The sequence below is a fragment of the Oreochromis niloticus genome, linkage group LG16, assembly GCF_001858045.2.
Source record: "Oreochromis niloticus isolate F11D_XX linkage group LG16, O_niloticus_UMD_NMBU, whole genome shotgun sequence".
Classification (NCBI taxonomy): domain Eukaryota; kingdom Metazoa; phylum Chordata; class Actinopteri; order Cichliformes; family Cichlidae; genus Oreochromis; species Oreochromis niloticus.
The window spans coordinates 9,699,967-9,718,328 of record NC_031987.2 but is presented as its reverse complement, the minus strand read 5'-3'; the positions used below and the strand labels follow the sequence as shown (position 1 = coordinate 9,718,328).

At 42.4% G+C, this 18,362-nt stretch overlaps 1 protein-coding gene across 1 annotated transcript in view; it reads right to left on the bottom strand.

Annotated features, from left to right (window-relative positions):
- The window catches only part of gli2a (GLI family zinc finger 2a), an 82,131-nt gene extending 64,369 nt beyond the window's left edge, over nucleotides 1–17,762 (bottom strand). The window contains exons 1-2 of the mRNA XM_003445331.5: nucleotides 17,263–17,762; nucleotides 271–410 (exon numbers count right to left, since the gene is read on the bottom strand). Of these exons, the coding sequence (XP_003445379.1) occupies nucleotides 271–385 (115 nt within the window). The 5' untranslated portion in view covers nucleotides 386–410; nucleotides 17,263–17,762. The remainder of the gene's footprint in view (nucleotides 1–270; nucleotides 411–17,262) is intronic.
- Between the last annotated feature and the right edge of the window lie 600 nt (nucleotides 17,763–18,362).

The following is an 18,362-nucleotide window of genomic DNA, read 5'->3' as shown; positions in this document are numbered from 1 at the left end:
TTCTCTGACATCTCTGAAACACGCAGCCCCCATCTTTGAGCATTTTCATGTGCCACCCAGCTACTTAGTGAGCAGCAGTTCACTGCAGTGCAGAGTGCAGAAACCTAAAGACAAAGGTACAGATTCCAGTGTTTGAAGGCACCAAAGAGAAGCAGATTTTTTTTTTTAACAAATTACTTTGACAAGTATTATGTCAAAGCTCTAATGTGTCCTGTCTTCTGCTGTACTTCCACCTCACAATGAGGAAAGAGCAAACGGATACGGCTGTACCTCTGGTCAGAGTGGTGGGTGAGGGTTTCTTCGGGAGTTCTGAGAAGCTGCTTCCATCCAGACCAGAACTCTTACACTCCTTCTTGTCAGTGGCTGTTGGAGCTGAAGTTTCCATGCTGCTCTTCAATTTCCGTCACAAGCTGCAGAGGCAAGACACACATAAGAACATAAGGTCAAAACACTGATCCAGGAAAACATAATGTGGTGAAGGAAGTACTGCGCTGAACTCAAAGTACTGCAGAAGCAAAAACAGCGTAATAATGATAATACTACTACTACTACTACTAATAATAATAGTAATAATAATAATAATACAGAAAAGTCAGACAGTTGTATTAATGTATTGTAGTAATGTATTAGTGTTCTGTCATTCTGGGAAATTAACTCAAAAAAACATTTTTCTTGCATTGAAAAATATTTAAACATTGTCCTTTTCTTCTAGCGAGCGAAAAAGATTCTCATCATTCTCACGTCTAGCACACCAGTTCTCAAACTTTTTCTTGCATGCCCCACTTCAGAAACCCAAACTAATTCCCAATTTACAGTTTATCTTCAATTATTAACATGAACAGTAACAAAAAAAATAAAAGCAAAGAACAAAAAACTGACCCCTTACAGTGGGGTCAAATACCCCAACAGAGGGGCCCACCCCACAGTTTGAGAACCACTAGGCTAACAAAAACAGAGCTAAGTTTAACAAAGCATAAATGTTTCCATTCACAAGCCAAACAAATTTCAACAATCTTTAAGCTACAAAATAGAATTTAAGTTGGAAAAAGACCCGACTTTAAAATCTGGAGATTGTAGAATTGCACAGTTGGGCTTTCAGGAAGTCAAACATTAAATAAGTAAATTACTCTCAGTAATTACTGCTGCCATAACAGACCGCACAGGAAGCAAGAGAGATGAATTTCTTTTCAAACTGAACTAACAAAAACTGTCTCACTATAGTGTATTTGTAGCATATCTACATAGGTGTGCATATGTGTTTATTGGGCCAGTGTAACCGAAAAGCCTTGAACACACCCACACACACACACACACACACCCTCAGGTTTCTCAGTTTGATGTAATGAGTTCATGGAGCCCCTTCTGTTCCAATTGTAAATGTGAGTGGCCCTCAGCGCTGAGGTTTTAGCCTCACGCACTGTGTCAATACCTCCTCATGTCTGTGTGAAAGGCTCGATGACTTGGCAACCTGCCACTTGTTTGACTTGGTGGGACCTACAAGATCATCCTCTGCTGAGAGCAAATAAGACCCAGTCTCTCCATCCACCCCCCGCCAGCCCCCCACCACCGGGCTGGCCTAGAAGGGAAAAGTCATTCCCCGCGCTCTAGCTAGCTTGTGGTCGTTGCTTTTCCACCTGCTTTCAGACACTGGTGAGAAAACGTTTGTCAGAATGCTGAAAAGACAAGAGAATGAACAACTGCATGTAATCACAGGGGGGTGTTGGGTCTGCAGGTTTCAGTCCTCTCCTCACACCTGTTTGCAGCTAGCTGATTAAAACAACCTTAGATCTTATAAACCAAATGTGTTTATGACCTAATGTGTGCCCAAAGAACACAAACAACATCCAGAGGATATTAATTCTCGCTCATATGTGAGAAACAAATGTGATTTTTGGCTGCAAAGAAACCACAAAATAATTCAGTTATACAGTACCTATCCACAACAACACTCGCCTCACTTTGTGTTAGGGAGGGTCACCTGATCCATCCCAAATTATAAGCTTTTTTAGATAGCTTATATGTTAAAGTTTGACGTCTAATCTTAAAAGCAGAGAGGGTGTCTGTCTCCTGAATCCAAACTGGGAGCTGCTTCCAGAGAAGAGAGGCCTGATAGCTGAAGCCTCTAACTCCCATTCTACTTTTAGAAACTCTAGGAACCACAAGTAAGCCAGTGCTCTGTTGGGATTATATGATACTGTGAGGTCTTTAAGATAAGATGGGGCCTAATCAAGAGGAGAAGTATTTTAAAATTCAATTCCGGATTTTAAATGGCGCCAAAAAGAGAAGTTAATATAGAAGAAAACTGATCTGTCTTTCTAGTCCCAGTTAGTCATCTCATTGTGTATTTTGGATCGACTGAAGGCTTTTCAGGGAGCTTTCAGAGCAGCCTGATGATAATGAATTACATTAGTGGAGCCTAGACGTTGTAACATATTAAAACGCGGGATGGTGTCACACCAGGTAAATACACAATTAGGAATGTGGAGAATGATACTGTCATTCAAATGGAAACTTAATTGTTCAGTGATCTGGTTCCTGCCAGGCAAACGTGTGAAGCGTTGTTTTCGGTTTCATGTGGATTTCCAACATGTCATGCTTTATTGTGAGGTGTGCGTACTAGCAGCCATGTCTGTGACCCTTCGGAGGTGCCAGTCGCCTGTCAGTGAGCCAATGTAAGCCGATTAGAGGTGGGCGACTAACAGGTTTAGGCTGCATCTGTTTCTTTTTTTTCTGCTGCCAAAAATGTCGCTGAGCTCGCCAGCGAGCCATCTCGTCTCTGAGAAGTCCGTCACTCTGACATCACCTTAGTGATAGAATCTAATTTGCTCTTTCATGGGCCTTTATCGTATTTAGACTTGGCCAAAAAGCCAGCTAGTTTTTGGTGGTGATCCCTGTTGGCTCGGATAAGATGTGCCCATGAACAGACCAGAGCTCGGAGCAACCATGTTCGCCTTTCAAGCAGCCTGACTAAGAATCCTCCCCTTAACATTGCCGCCTGATGAACATCTGGCATCGCATTAATGGCCGTTTCCATGCTTTTACAGCATGCCAACTATTTGCTTTCCAGTTGCCTCTGAACCTCGAGCCAATACTCAGATTAAGAGGGGTTTTGGGGTGCAAACACCTGTAAAGGTCGTTTACCAAGAAATAAAAATAAATGAATAAATAAAAAAACAGGTGCAAAAACTGTCAATAACTGCAAAATTTGAGCACATTTTTGAAAAAGTGGCCCCAACTTCACCCTCACTCATCCTTCCTTAATACCTTGGAGCTGTTACATTACACCCTCCACCCCCCTTAACCAATCTCTCCCTACAGGCAAGACCCTGTTGCCCCCGATGACAGGGGAGCCCAGTTCTGACGGGCTGGTACAGGTGTCAGGAACTAAGCGGACAGATGGCAGGGGCCAAAGGCGAACAAACAACAAGGGTGCACTTCTTTACTCATCTTCTGGTTGGCTGGGCAGCCTGTCGCAGGACGAGCAGGAGCCCCCCCCCATCCACCCTCTGGTGTCATGTGACCACAGGCTCGGAGACTTCAGAGGGCAGAGCAGGCAACTAATTGAGTCTTGTTTTTTTATGCTACACCTGAGCAGAACCCAGGCTTTTAAATTTATCTGGTCTCTTACAGGACGGTCACTGGAGGCGATGTTCTACAGACGGCCTCAAAACTCTGACGATTGAGTGATTTCTAGGAAGTGCAGAGCTAAAAACACCACAGCAATGTCAGTCTAACAACAAAATCCCAAAACAAGACTTGCGCAGATTGCAGTTCTAAATGATTTATTTCGTTCATCTGAATGCAAAGCTGCTTTTCTTTTCCTGTGGTTAAGGCCAGACTAACCATATCCGAAACCTTAAGCTTCACAGCTTCACTTTGATCTTTGTTCTTGCTCCTTCCTGCCACAAAAAACTGGATGATTTTCCCCACTTTAGTGAATTATCTTGCAAACATTCAAGACTGCTAGTTGGAAGTGAGCACAGACACAAAGAAACATCTTATATTTATTTAATTACACAAATCTTTCCTATCCTGTCACACGCAGTCTGCTGAACATATTCTAGATTTATAATAAATTATTGTATTTGATGATTCATAGAAAAGGAGTAGTTTATAGGAGAGATTGCACATCTTGATTTTCCTTCCCCAGGACCTTGCTATGATGGACGGTCCAGACGTGCCAGTAACCGCACAAGGCACCGGAAAAAGACTGAGGTAATGGGGAGTTGTCACTGATATGTTTTCTGCCGAAGGCTTAACCTCTTAGCATCCATCAGGTCACCTAGGATTAGTGTTCAGTTAATGTCCCCCCATTTTCATTGACGTTTTGCCTGTTTGGAAGATCAAATGGAAAACTTTAACACAAAAAACTAACCCCAAAATGTCTGACACCTCATTTGAAATGTATCATCTTCTACTTTATATATTAAAAAAAAGGCTATTCAGCATGTGGCTAAAACCAAACCAAGCCCTAGATGAGCTGCCAGTGACCTAAAATCATAGGAGAGCCATATCATTCCATTTATTTCTGAGCAAAATCATTTGTTTTGGGAGCAACGATGAAAGCACTAGTGAGAAAAATCGCCTGGTTAATGAATTTGCTCTTCATGTCAGGATTGATTTTCCCCCGGTCTCGCCTGCTTTTGTCTGAACTCCTCTTCCGCTCTCTGTTAATTTACCTTCTGCCCCCTTCGTCTCAGACTTGCAGGACTTTTGTTATGAGACCCGGTGTGTGTTTTTCTTAGCGCCTCGTTCAGTTTCAAGTGTTCCTCTCCTCCACTACCGTTCAACAGCTCCCCTTTCACCAACACTGAAAGGAATGCAAACACACATCAAAAGAGGCCCTCTCATTTTGAAGATTTCCAGGCTTTGCTCTTCTTACTTTCTTCCTTCCTATCTTTCAGTGAATGCGATCCGTATGCTGGTAGGCTCTCTTTCCTGGCAGCGTGCACACACACACAGTCAGTTTCTCACACCAACTGCTGTCCCACACTCTGCTCACTTGGCAAACACGGGACAGACGGATAAGTGAGGTCTCCAGCCCCTATGCCACCTGCAGACCTCTCTGCTCAGGTTTCTGACGGTGACACTCATGCAGGTTAACAAAACAACTAAAATGAGCCAAAATATGGTTTTGTTTTACATATTTTTGGATCTTCATCACACATTTTGTTTTGGAGCCATGATTAAGATTAAAGTCTTTTGATCCTTTTTGAGGTATTTTAGACTTTAGATTGTATACTGCTATTCATATTTCCTTATTTGTCACCTTTAACATCTTTAACCCTTATGAGTACCTTCTGATCTGCCATCTTTTTGGTTCAGGTTTGGTTACATTTAGGTGACTAAGCCTGTCAGATTAAAGCTGTCCTAATCAGCATTCAAAAGGGTGATCTGACAGGGATTATTCACACAAGCTGAGAAAACTGCTAAACCATTTTAAGTTTGCTTAACTAAAATAATGAAGTCAGCTCCATAGCGTGACCAGCGGTGGATAGCACTTTTATTTCTTGTTACCGGGACAGTGTCCCACATTTGTATTGGCTCTACTTTACAGAAGTCAGAATACTTGGCTCTAACAAGAAACATGCCGCTCAAAAAGAGACTTGCAGATGTACGGATGCATTCCTATTGAAACCTAAAGATGGTTACCAGACAGAACACCAGCTCAAATAACGGCTGAACAACTACTGAGACAGAAAATGGGAAGACATGGGTGGAAGAAGGCTATTTTATAGGAATCTTTCACGTATGCTAACTGTATTTACTTAATAGTCAATCTGGGAAAAAAAAAGAATCCATTCGTTTTTTTTTAGTTTTGACCTTTTTGACCAATCTATATTCTGCATAGTTTGTTAATTACATTACATATAACCTCTTACCATATTAGGGTGTTTCACATTGTCCCACCCACATTTGGTTTGGTGGGATCTGATCACCACACCACACACCGTAAGCTAGCATGCCTTCAAATAAAGCTGGCTAGCTTGGATCGAACTCACAATCTTTTAAAATGCAGTGACACACAATGACCACTAAACCATCTAACTGATGCCTTGATAATTGCATATAATTTATATTTTTACTTATTTACTCTCTGTAGGAACGGAATAAGTTTCGTGTTATTTTTAGGTTACGTAGGAATTCTTCAGCTGTCAGATCTAATTTACAGGCAGACAGGTGTACGGTGCATGGATGGGGAAGTGCTGGTGACAGGTTCACCACAAGTTTCTTTTTTCACTGTGCTTCAGTTGCATCCCCTCAATATTCTGACCCAGAGAGCTCACGGCATAATTTGGACATAAAAAACATATGGTTTCCCCCTCTCATGGCCAGCTCTAACCACCTTGGCTGGACTTTCTCCTTGACTCTGCGACAGTTTCATAAGTAACCTTTAATTTAACTTCCCAGATGTTCTCTCCATGAGAGCATTTTTCACTTACCAAATGCTTCCTTCCTGAGACTATTCAGCTCATTTTTAGTCTTGGCTGCAACACCACCTAACAGTAAAATGGCAGTCATTTTTAAACCACACTCTAAAACTTTCACCTTTGGTTCACCACATTTGAGACTGTATTCAGGCAAACGACCATTACTTAAATGTTTTAACTTTTTGATTTCTGCATGTTGTTTTTGGTGCCAGAGTAAAGAACATGTATAGGTCATGGTCATGCAAAAGTAAAGTCATGGGGTAATGACCCCCACTCAAAGGGCTTATTCGCAGATATGCTTGTTAGGTACTAAATCTTGAGATTATGTGGAAAACTTAGAGTTTTTTGACCAAGTATTATACCTTTATAGTCATAATAACCAATACCAATAAAAGGGGTCACTCAACTGCGTTGGCCCTCTTTCTCCCAAAAGTTTATTTCACTTGAATTTACAGTTTTGGCTGGGTTTGCAGCCATGGCAGGATGCTATTTTCAGTGATAAATCTCTAAAAACCCAACAACAGTTCATTATTTAAGAACTAAAAAGCCAACATTTCCCTTAAAAGTTGTTGGAGACCAAAGATCAAAGGTAAAACAGGATAAAACTGAACTTTGGGATGACCACTGAATGGTAACATGGCTCAATCTGTTATCTGGATAAGAAGGCAACTGTAGTCCACCATATGAAATTAAAAATATGAAAATATGCCAGAGTTGTTTTTTTCTTTATTCTTCCCATGTGTAGCTACAAATCTGTTACAAACTAAAAAACTAAAAAACTCTTGGGATACAATATTACAAATATTTGACATGATGCAAAATACAGATGTCTTGTAAAACGGAAGATGTGCTTTTGGTACCTTTAAAAGAAAACTCAACTCCTTTCATAACTCCATAAAACTACTTCATGTGGTTGATGTTGTTGTGGCAAAATCTGTACCCCATCAGTGCACAACAGTCTGTATCAGACTAGGAATGTTTTTGTTGACAGATGATATGCCAAAATGGACGGCGACTACAAAGACCTTTGGGAAAAGACAAGTTTAGACTAGGACAGGACACATTCTCCATGGGTGAATCACTTCTGTGTGGAGAAATGTCTCCCTTTGAGGATTTGAAGCTCAGGTCTGAAGGATCATGAAAGCATTTGAGAAGTGAGAGGCCTGACAGCAGCACGTTATCCATTAGTCTGATTCAGAGGTCAAAATTACCACAGGCTGCCTCACATGTATAGATTCAGGTCAGTCAAGCAGAAAGGAGACGATTGCCACAATATGCTTTCTCATTGCCAGGGTGAAGGTTGTCTTAAGGGTTAAGCACTTAACTTGGCTGAGCTACTTAAAGATCTTTGCTTTAAGAGCAATTTAATGTGCAGTGAATCAAAGGAAACCTGCAAATAATTTCTTATATCAATTAAGACCACTATGGCTTATATGTGTGAGCCCTGTTTTCAATCACAGGCATGTAAATCAGGGATTACTGAACTATTTTCTCCATTGCATTCTATGTTTGTATGAATCTACTATCCATTCCAAATGTTTACAATGTGCACAATACACTGGGGGAACCAAATCCCTCACCAAAGACCAAGCATCCAGTGGATTGCAGATGATACAGAGTAATGAGAAGCTAACAACTGATGTAATATAAAAGGCATCTAAAACAGCAGAGAAAAAAAGCCCTGTGGATGAGTTCTTACTCCACCCCTGAACCTGACCTTTGCTTCTAGTAAAGGCAATATCCTGTGGTTGATCTCTTTGTCTCTCTCAACTAACAGAAAACAGATGTGGAGCTCGTGGCCTATATAGTACACGGTCCCCAGCTGGAGGGGAAGATACATGGCTGTGATTTTTTTTTTTTTTTTTTGTGGTCCTGACCCTGTCAAAGGCAAAAAAAGAGTTTGCCGCAAACTTCGGTGTCACTCACATTCTTACATTTTCTTCCTGTTAAAAGAGAGTTTTTCTTTCCCACTGTCGCCAAGTGCATTCTCAAAGTCAGCCTTTGCTCGTCGGGGTTTTCACCATATTATTTTAAATAATATATCGTATGTAAAACACCTTGAGGTGACTGCTGTTGTGATTTGGCGCTATATTAAAAAACTGAATTGAATTGTTTTGATCTCTATTGGATGATTACATGAAAAAGGGACAAAAAAATATTTTCCACACATTCTTCTGCTGTGCAACCTTACACCTTAGCTGCAAAGTGGGAATGCTTTTATTTTTGGAAGTATTTATTTTTTGCAAGAAGAAATGTCACAGAACTGCTAAATTTATCACAATTCACGGAACAACTATGTCCGCGCCAAATTTCACAGCAAGTTATTTTTTAACATTTTCAAGTTATTTTAGCCAGTGTGGCCCCACCACACTGGTCTACAACAAGCATGCAAATCATTAATCAAGCCATTAACTGATAAGCTGACGAGTTAGAAAGTTCTCATTGCTTACATATCTCAGCTGAATGAAGCTGAGCTGAGTCTGTATCCATGTAATGTGTGTTTTAAGTCCCAGCTGTCACTGGTGCCACCATGCACACTGCTGAGTCGTGCCTCCCTCTCTGAAGCATTTGGCCGGGGGTCATTCATCCTAAACGTGCTGTTAGCACTCACTCTCGGCCGCTCCAGCTGTCAATGACCTCGACCACGACATCAGCTAAACTGCCACTCTGCACGTCTGTGTTCGGACGCTCCAACGAGCCAAAGTTAGCATTTGCTACACTCAGGTTTCACTGTGGTGCGGCTTCCACATCATTGTGGTGAGTTTAGCAGAAGTGTCTGATAGCTGACAGTCTGCATGTGTCTGCATCGGCCACTCATGCCAGCTGCTGCCAATTCACAGTCAAAGCTTTAGTGACAACAGGGGGACTCCCATTGAAGTTTGCTGTGTATGTGTGTTTATGCAGGCATCCAAAGCAGCTGTCAAAGCGCATCTTCAGATGAGATCTTAGTTGACCGGTAACAGTTATCAGGACCTAAAATGCATTTTAAATTTATTTTTTTTATATTTTCACTAAAACTAATAATTACACCATTAGCTGATAATTTCCACACTCCCAGTTTGTAGCGCAGACTTTCAGTTAGTTACTCAGACATCTCTTCTACTCCAGAAAGAGCCTCAAAACTTTCCAGCTGAGAAGCTGAGCTGTGGTTCCCGATTGATCGTTATGTGTAGAAACGGTAGACCGTCCCTTTCCTTGTGTGCTTTTATGTGGCTGCTTCAAACTCTAAAAGTACTAAATGTGTAGCTCAAGGTGAGCCAAATGGCACCGTCCTCTCAATGCAAGGATTAGATTTAGTGTTAGAAAAACCAATTTAATGAAGCTGCATTCTTTAACCTGGAACATGACCTTCTTATGTCAGGGCCGTATGAACAGTAACGTCTGCTTTGCTGTTAAACAACCTTTTTCTGCCATCTTCACCTGAATTTTTTCACCCTGGAATCTACTGCTGCTCTTCGACCACCTTTTGACATAACCGAGTTCACGCTCAGAGCAGCCTGACATTACAGAAGTTTTGCATGTGAAACAAATTAGAACAAAAATGGGCCCTGAAGATAACACGGCGAGGTTTTCATCCTACTTTCTCTCTAATGAGCTGATTACAAAACACAAGCAGACCTCATTTTGGACCCAAGCCACAGAGAGAGAGGAGAGGATGGCAGCAACAGAAACGCCATGAGGGAGGAGGGGAAAGGTTTGGAGGAACTTGCTGAAGACAACCACATGTCTCTATATCCTAGCTCAACTCTGAGCTCCGACTCTTGTCTCCGGCTTCTATCTGAGAGGAGACTGTGGCCTGGCACTGAGTCAGCGTGATTTGGAATCTAATATTTCCCATCATATGGAAACGTAAGAAAAGGAGCCTGGCTGCCCTGCCCTTAAGGCTGCGTTGACTTTGTAGCTATGGGAGGGCCTGGTGTAAATCATAACTTACAAACTCCCTGCCCTCTCCCCTTCCCAAGACAAACCCCAGAGTTAGGAGCACAAACAGATCCCCCTCCTCTCTCTCTTTGAGCACGATGGCTGCATTTCGCTGCGAGTGGCCTCTGCGCAAACCCTGATCTCTCCCTCTGCATCAGATTAGGGCCAACAGCAAACATCACAGACAATACTGCATTGTCTGTTAGCCTGTGTCAGTCTATCTCACAGCTTGCAACCACACAGAAAAAGCCTGCTGGATGTTTAATGAGGAAGTGACAATGATACAGTGAAGGGAAATCAGAAATCCACCTCATCGATGGCATTAACAGCTGATTCCACAGCCAGTCAGGGGGGCAACATGGACTGAAGAAAGCATGCATGAGCATGGAAACATTACTCTGCCTTCCCATGTGGTTTCCATTTGTTCACAATAAACAGGACACCATCACCACTTTCTACAGACTCAAATATTTTAGGAAGACAGTTCGGCTTGGTCTAAAGATGTGAAGTTCAATCTTTAACTTTTTTTTATTTGCAATACGCAAACACAGTATGAGAATGCAAATGTCCAAGTTTAGTCTGGATATTAAACACCTCGACAACATTTGATTGTGCCTGTGTAAAAAAAAAAAAAACATTTCCTAAAGTGTGAACAGGTCAAAGGTCGACTATTTCTGTGTGCTGTGTGCTACATTTAATAAAAAGCAACTGTGGACAATATCTGAAGCTGATTCTATGTAAGTGCTACATGTGCAGAAGAGTGCAGTGCAGTTTAGGTGCCAACTTTCTGTTTACATCTATGAATGCTAGCTATAACAGGAAGTGGCCATATATGAATGAAGTGGTAAGTTTTCATCTGATCATAGCTGAAATGCTTAGCAGTCTGCCTCTAGACTGTATGGGAGCATACAGACACAGTTACCTGCTAAATAAAATTCTAGAATTTCACTCTGCACCAAAACTGAAGCTTGGACTTCTTTGATATCTGTTAGTACAAATAACCGCACAGCAGCCATATTATTGGTCAGATAATTTCATTAAAATGCTTCAAAAGGCTCAGGCAGCATAAATGCAATCCAGAGGTCCAGCTCAGGGACGAGGTGAAACCTAGCAGACAACTATCAACTACAGCCATCTGTCAGTTAAAGAGGCCACGCCCCCTAATGATGCAAAATATAACCCTTAAAACAATTTAAACAGGTGAGTTAAAAATATCACACCATTAAAGTTGTTGCGAAGGGGAAAATTAGCTATAGAGACGGAAAATAATTTGCTGCTCTCATGTGAAGTTGGACATCACATGGACGTCTGTGGGCACTAACAGACTGCTGGAGCCTCAAGTGGACGTTAAAGGAACTGCACCTGTTGATGTTTTCATGTTGGTTTTATTTTTCAGCTCTTGAGGTTACTGCTTGTAGCTGATACAGGCTAATAAGGTCTGGTAATCTACCATTTTTCTAACAGTCCAAGCCAGAGACAAACACTTCATCACAGGACTAAATTAAAAATATTCAGTGTTCGGCTTAAAAAAAAAACATCCAACCTGTCACTTTCCTTTGTCCACAGAGTTTATCTTGCGGTGAGATAATAGAATAGGTTTCACCCCCACCCCCCTCCCTCCCTTCCTGCAAATGAACTGACCTGTGGTGACCTGGGTAGGGTTTCCCCGTAAGACCCCCGCTCTGTGACCACCATTGTTCCTTTGTAAGCTGATAGACAATGATGATGTTAGACCTGAAACACTTTTGGGAAACCAGGCTTGAGATGAGTCAGTGGAGAAGCGTCTGTGAAGAGTTTGACCGGGCTGTGTGTTTGTCCACCGCTGCTGCTGATGACACATCGTGCATCACACCAAGTACAGTGTATACAAGAGTGGATGTGTTTAAGTTTTCCTCCCTCTTTGGAGAGACTCGAGCTGGCCGAGGTAGAATTACATGACACAGGAAGGCGATCGTTAGACCCTCAGTTTGGCTCAGTTTCCCTGAAACAACTTATTTCCGCTGCAATCGTGTTGAAGACGAAGGAGAAAGGCTGCTGTGATTGATGAGGTCAATCGGCCTGTAATGAGCTTGTCAGTTATTTTACTGCACAGCCCTTAAAATGGCTTGTTAAAACTACATCATCCTGCATTTTCACATGTGTTCTCACATGGCATGTGTGCTCCTTTTGAATGTGGCGTGACCTCTGTTTCTGTGCTGGGATTCGAGTGCCCACTCGTACCCGCTCTAGTGTAAAGAGGAGGGAGCCCAGCCCGGATATGATGTGAGCCTCTTTAACCTCACGCACTTGAGTCAGAATTGAACGGGACGCCTCGAGGGGAGAGAAACAACAAGTGTTAAAACAAGCGGGGATTGTCCTGCGCCGCCCGCCATGCCAGAAGCAAAGGAGACGGGATTGAGTGAAGGGCTCTACACATGAATGTAAGCGGCCATCTCTCTCTTTCGCTCGCACACTTTCCCCTCCGTCTGAAGTGCAGGCTGACTGTGAAAGATCGCCGCGGCGGTGCGCAACGCTCACTGCCTTTTACTGCCGCTCTAAACGCCCATTAAAGTCTCATCAGTTCATCCCTGCACATTTTAGTCCTCAGCACACCTCCCCACCCCGTCTGTCTGTGGGCTGCGGGCCTCACAGTGAGTCTCATCATCACCAAATCAGAGTGTCTAACAGATTTCATTAATTACAATATCAGATATTTCTCACTTGGTCCACGTGTCAGCTTTGAGCTACACATTTCATTATGTTTTATTTTCTAAATCATAATCATTAACTAGGGCTCAGCAAATTGAAATAAAACAAACCAAATTAATTATTTTACAGCAGTTTTTTGTGATGGTGAAAATCAGTTGCTATATATTTAATCCCAGCATACAACCTTATACTAACACACAAACACACATCTTGCCCTGTAAGAGGTGTGCGATCGCACTCATCATCCCCTCAATAATGTGAATATTTAACAATCATGTTTTTTGTCTTTTGAAAGAGAAACTGATAATGAAACTGATGCTGATATCATGTTTTCTATCATTTTAAAAAAGCACAATGGCCGTGACAGACGTGAAGACAGAATTGTGAGTTTCCTGATCTTTTTGACCCCTCAAATTTCAAATCAACCCCCCCCTTTTTTTTAAACAGCACACCACACGGCGTGAAAAAGAGGGAGAAATAAAACCATAACAGCCACGTCGATATGACAAGCAGAAGAATTCAAGGAAAATATATAAGTGGAAATGACATAAAAAAGAGAACATTAAAGACTCAGAATGGACAAAAATCGTGAGGCTGAAGTGAACACAAATAAAAAGTGAAAGGCATCTTAAGTTGTCAGTTATGGGACTCTCACAGAGATGCCATGGTCACCACAGGTTTTAAAGTGGGCTCAGAGAAGGCGTTAGCAGGATGACCAAAAGCTGGTTTCAAACCGAGCTTGTCCAGAACCTTAGAGAGCATCAAGCGTGCTGCCTCCTCCACGCTCTGTTCACACGGAGTGTGAATGCGTCTGAAGCTGAGTGTTTCCTGCTTTACGCTCAGACTGGTCGATTATTCAAATTTTAAAATTTCACTTACAGATTTGTCTTCCAATCATAATGAAAACCATGTAATCAACAAAAAAGTCTGTTTGATTAATTTTCTCTTTAAAGATTAAATTTTTTTTGCGCACCTTAGTGCACCTACAGTAGTGCGCTTTCACCTCTCCCTAAAAGCTTGAACCTAATCACTGTTTAGTTCAGCTCAAGCCAAGATGGTTCAAAACACCCTTCGGTAAGTGAGATCAACAAGAAATAAAAGTTTTAAAAGGAAGGATGTTCTCTGCAGCAGATTAGGTTTTCAGCTTCAGCTCTTAAATTTTAGGTTCTTGGGCCTAAAGTTCAACTTAAAAATGTGAACTTGAACTGAAAATATCTCACCCTGACTCGGTCCAAAATTCATGTGTGAAAATAACTTTGCATAGCTGAGCAGGGAGAACATGACTCACGATTTTCTATCTACATTTAGTTCATCAGTCAGGGAAAGAGCTGGAGCTGGTGACGGACTGCCTGTCAGGAGCCTGGAGGACATTTCCCAGTAGCCCGAGGCTCATTTTGGCTCGCTACAAACTTGAACGGTAATAAAGCAACAGGCAGGAAGGAGTTAACAGGCCTCTCACAACCGACTCATCAAGATCGACTCCCGCTCTCACACACAGACTCTCTCACTACCATGTCCACGACGCTCAGGCGTGCACATGCTTCTGCTCCTCTGCCAGTAATGTTTAGGTTTTTGGCAAAAGAAAATGAAGGGAGGAGGAGGAGAGTGAGAAAAGAAGAAGAAGATGAAAAAGGCCCAAAGATGCAGTTACAGACTGAAATAACAGTCCGAGGCCAGCTCAGTGAAAACACGAGCAAAAACACACACACACTCTGAATATATGGGTGTAGTTTTCAACTATTTTTCATAATCCTTTAATATAATCATTTGAACAATTTAGCTCACTATTGTATTTTCATCTGCTTTTAAAAATAAAATAAAATCAAGTATTTGTTTTGTGTCGATTAGCTAATATTGCCAGATTTCCTCTTGACTCTCTTTAGTGGTGCCTCCACAGCCTTGGAATTGAGTTTTCTAATCCACATAACTTTCCAAAAGAGGTGTCTAGTACCTGTTAGATCAGGATACTGTTATTACATATTATATGCTGTAACAGCAAAAAACTACATTTTTGAAATATTGTCATTTTTGAAAATTTGACATGTATTGAAGTATTGATTTATTAACACTCACAATACAGCCTTTCCCTGTAACTCCCCTCCCTACCACCAACAGCCAAGCATTCACGCATTTATCTTCTGGAGGTTATGTACACTTTCTGGATTATAATCTGGATTATAATCAACTAACTGAAGTGATTGAAGGCACATATTCAAAGATTTGATGGCCAAGTGCTCATCAGTACGTCTGCAAAGTGTTGTCTGACGCTCCCTGCAGCAGTTCAGGGGTTTACACGGCACTTAAGGGAGCGAGCAGCAGCTATCCTTCATCCACAGCAGCTAAATTCCAGTGCAAACATTTTTCCGCTCAACCACAGAGGCCTCAGAAGCCACACACACACACATACACACCCCACAGCTACTGCATCCTGACGCTGGCCGCACTTTGTGCCATCACGAGGTGACAGGCCGCTGAATGGCTTCATTGGTACAGTGCAGACTGTGAGAGGCATTCTCTCTCTGTCTTTCAACTTTTGAGTTTACTCAGCAGGAGTGAGTGGTTGTGGTGTTGGAGAAGGAGGAGGGTGGTGGTGGTGTAGGGGTGCTCCTCCCCCTCCTCAGAGTCACTTCACCCTCCAAACCCTCCTTTCTGCCCCTGTACGCTAGACTTCATCGGTATTTGCTTTAAAAAAAAAAGAAAAGAAAAAAAAGAAAAGTACCCCCTCCTCCTCCTCTTCTTCTTCTTCCAACACACACACCTACACACACACACACACACACACACACACACACACACACACACACACACATGCATTGACTCCTTTACCAGTATCTGGTTCATTAAATTTTCTGCAGACTTCCAGAAAAGACACATACACACATACACACACACACACACACACACACACACACACACACACACACACACACACACAAACAAAACAAAACAAAACACAACAAAACAAAAAAACAAGAAGCAGATCAATAAAATGGGGCCTGTGTGAAACGGGGGGCTTCAGCAGCACACGGGGGCTGTGGAGATGAAAGTGACATGGCCACTATAGGGTCTATGAACGGCACAGAGCGGAGCCCCCAAACTGAGGCTGAATGAGCTGAATAGGCTCATCCATTCTTCCCTCCTTTCACTCTCCGTAGGCCTGAACTGTTGGAACTCTTCATTCCTCACAATGGCCAAACGCACTAAAACTTTTTCTTTTTTCTTCTCATGCAAATCACCTCAGCCCTGACCGCCTGTGTCATCATGTGGAGCGGAAAACACACATGAACCTTCTCAGTTTTTAAAAAAGGATCACAAATGCTGGCATCATCTGAACCTTTAAAAAAATCTAAAAAATTCATTAGAAAAAGCTTCATTTTTAATAAATAATAATAATAATAATAATAAAGCAGAATCAGTCGTTTGATTTTCAAATGTGACTTAGAAAAATTCCCACCAAAGACGGGGCTTCTTTCCCACTAACATTTAGGCCAAAGCAAGTAAGAAAAAAGGGAGACTCATAAAAGTCCACCCATGACTTTGGGGATCATTAGCAGCGCCTGTTAGATAGGAGGGAAAGCCAACAGCAAATATAGCTGCTAAAGGGCCCCACAAAGGCGTGAAGTGTTTGTTGACTGCTCAGGCTGCAGAGCAAACAGTAAACTTTGAATCTTTCAACAATAAGTACACATCTCCCACAGTCCCAGGCACTGATGTGTCCACGCTGCTGCTGCATTCCTCAGCTTGCTGTTTGATTTTTGCTCCTTTGTACCATTACAGGATTAAAAAAGTGCAGCGTGTGGCTGACATCAGAATAACTACACTGAAGCAGGAAAAAATATATATATCAAAGGTTATTTTTGCTTAAAATAAATAAAAATGAAAAGAAGATAAAAAATACAGTCGACTTTGGATACATTAGTGCTGAACTGTGAAAAGTGAAGCAGGAGGATTGGCGCCGGGTATTCTGATCACATCTCTTCCCATATGGATCAAGTTGCAGGAGCAAAAATTTTTTGGATTCCTGTGTCAGATAAGTTCAAAGTGCAAATGAGATGTGAAGCTGCCCTAAAAGCTTCATCTGCCGCTGACACGCAAGGCAGCCGAAACAGAGGAAGAAGAGGAGGAGGAGGAACAGCAGTGAAACACTTTCTAACACAAGAGAGGGAAAAAAAACAGCAACATTAAAGCGACTCCCGTCAGCATCAGCACGAACTTCTCCTACCTTCACTGACGTCTCTTTTTCTCTTCGAAGCTCTTCCAGCTCCGTGTTTTTGCCGGGGGTGGGGGTGGGGGACTGTGCCAGGAGTCGAGATTCCCGTAAACTAGAACCGAGCTGGCACCAGCACTGAGCGACGCTCTCCAGGCTGGACGCAAAACTCCATGAACCGAATTAAGAAAAGTTTGGAAAGCCGCAAAGTTTGCGCGACATTACACTCCTCTCTCTCTCGATCTCTCTCTCTCTCGTCTCCTCTGTCCCGATTCAGAGCGCAGTGTCTAACTTTTTCTTACAATCCATCTTCCCGAAGAGGTGCGCTTGTGCGTGCGTGCGTGCTGTGCTGTGCTGTGCGCGCTCTCAGCTAACTAACCTCATGCTTAAGTTTCTTCCTTGATGCGCGTAAAAGTTTGGAAGCAAACGCGGTTTGTGTGCGTCTCACGGCAGTTGTTGCAGAGACATGCGGTGCTGTTGAGATCTTCAGACTGCTGATCTGTTTTCAATCCGACCCCCCTCCTTCTCTCCCTCCCTCCTTCTCTCTCTCTCTCTCCCCCCTCACCATCCCTCCTCTTCTCTCACTCCCCGTGCTCCCTGGTGAGTTGGGCCATTTGCTGCACCAGATGGGCCGGGCTAACTCAATCCAGCAGTTGTAGAAAGCAGGAAAAAAAAAAGTTAGCTGAAGTTTCAGTTATTGCCCGGTTTTTCACAGGCTTCATCTTTAAGCGTGTCTATCTGAGCCGGGTTTAGACTTTACGCTTAAAATGCGCAAATCTGCATCAGCTGGAGCACTGATGTTGGAAAAGAAATAAGCGCCTGGTAATTTTCCCTTTTGGGAGCAGTGATTTCTTTGAGTGGGTGGACATATTATCAAAGCGCTCTTTTATCATGAACAAACCAAACGCGCATTCAGCAACAGATACATCCACAGCCTGTAGTTCCAGTCACAGCTTGTTGATTTAAAAAGTAGACAACAGGCAATCTTCATAATTCATGCTTTGTTTACTTCCATGGAGGCTTTTTCATCTTGGTTGGAACCTTTTATTGAGCGGTGCAGCGGGGGCAGCACGGTGCGGACAAACGGCATTTATGATGTGATGCATGTACAGTAG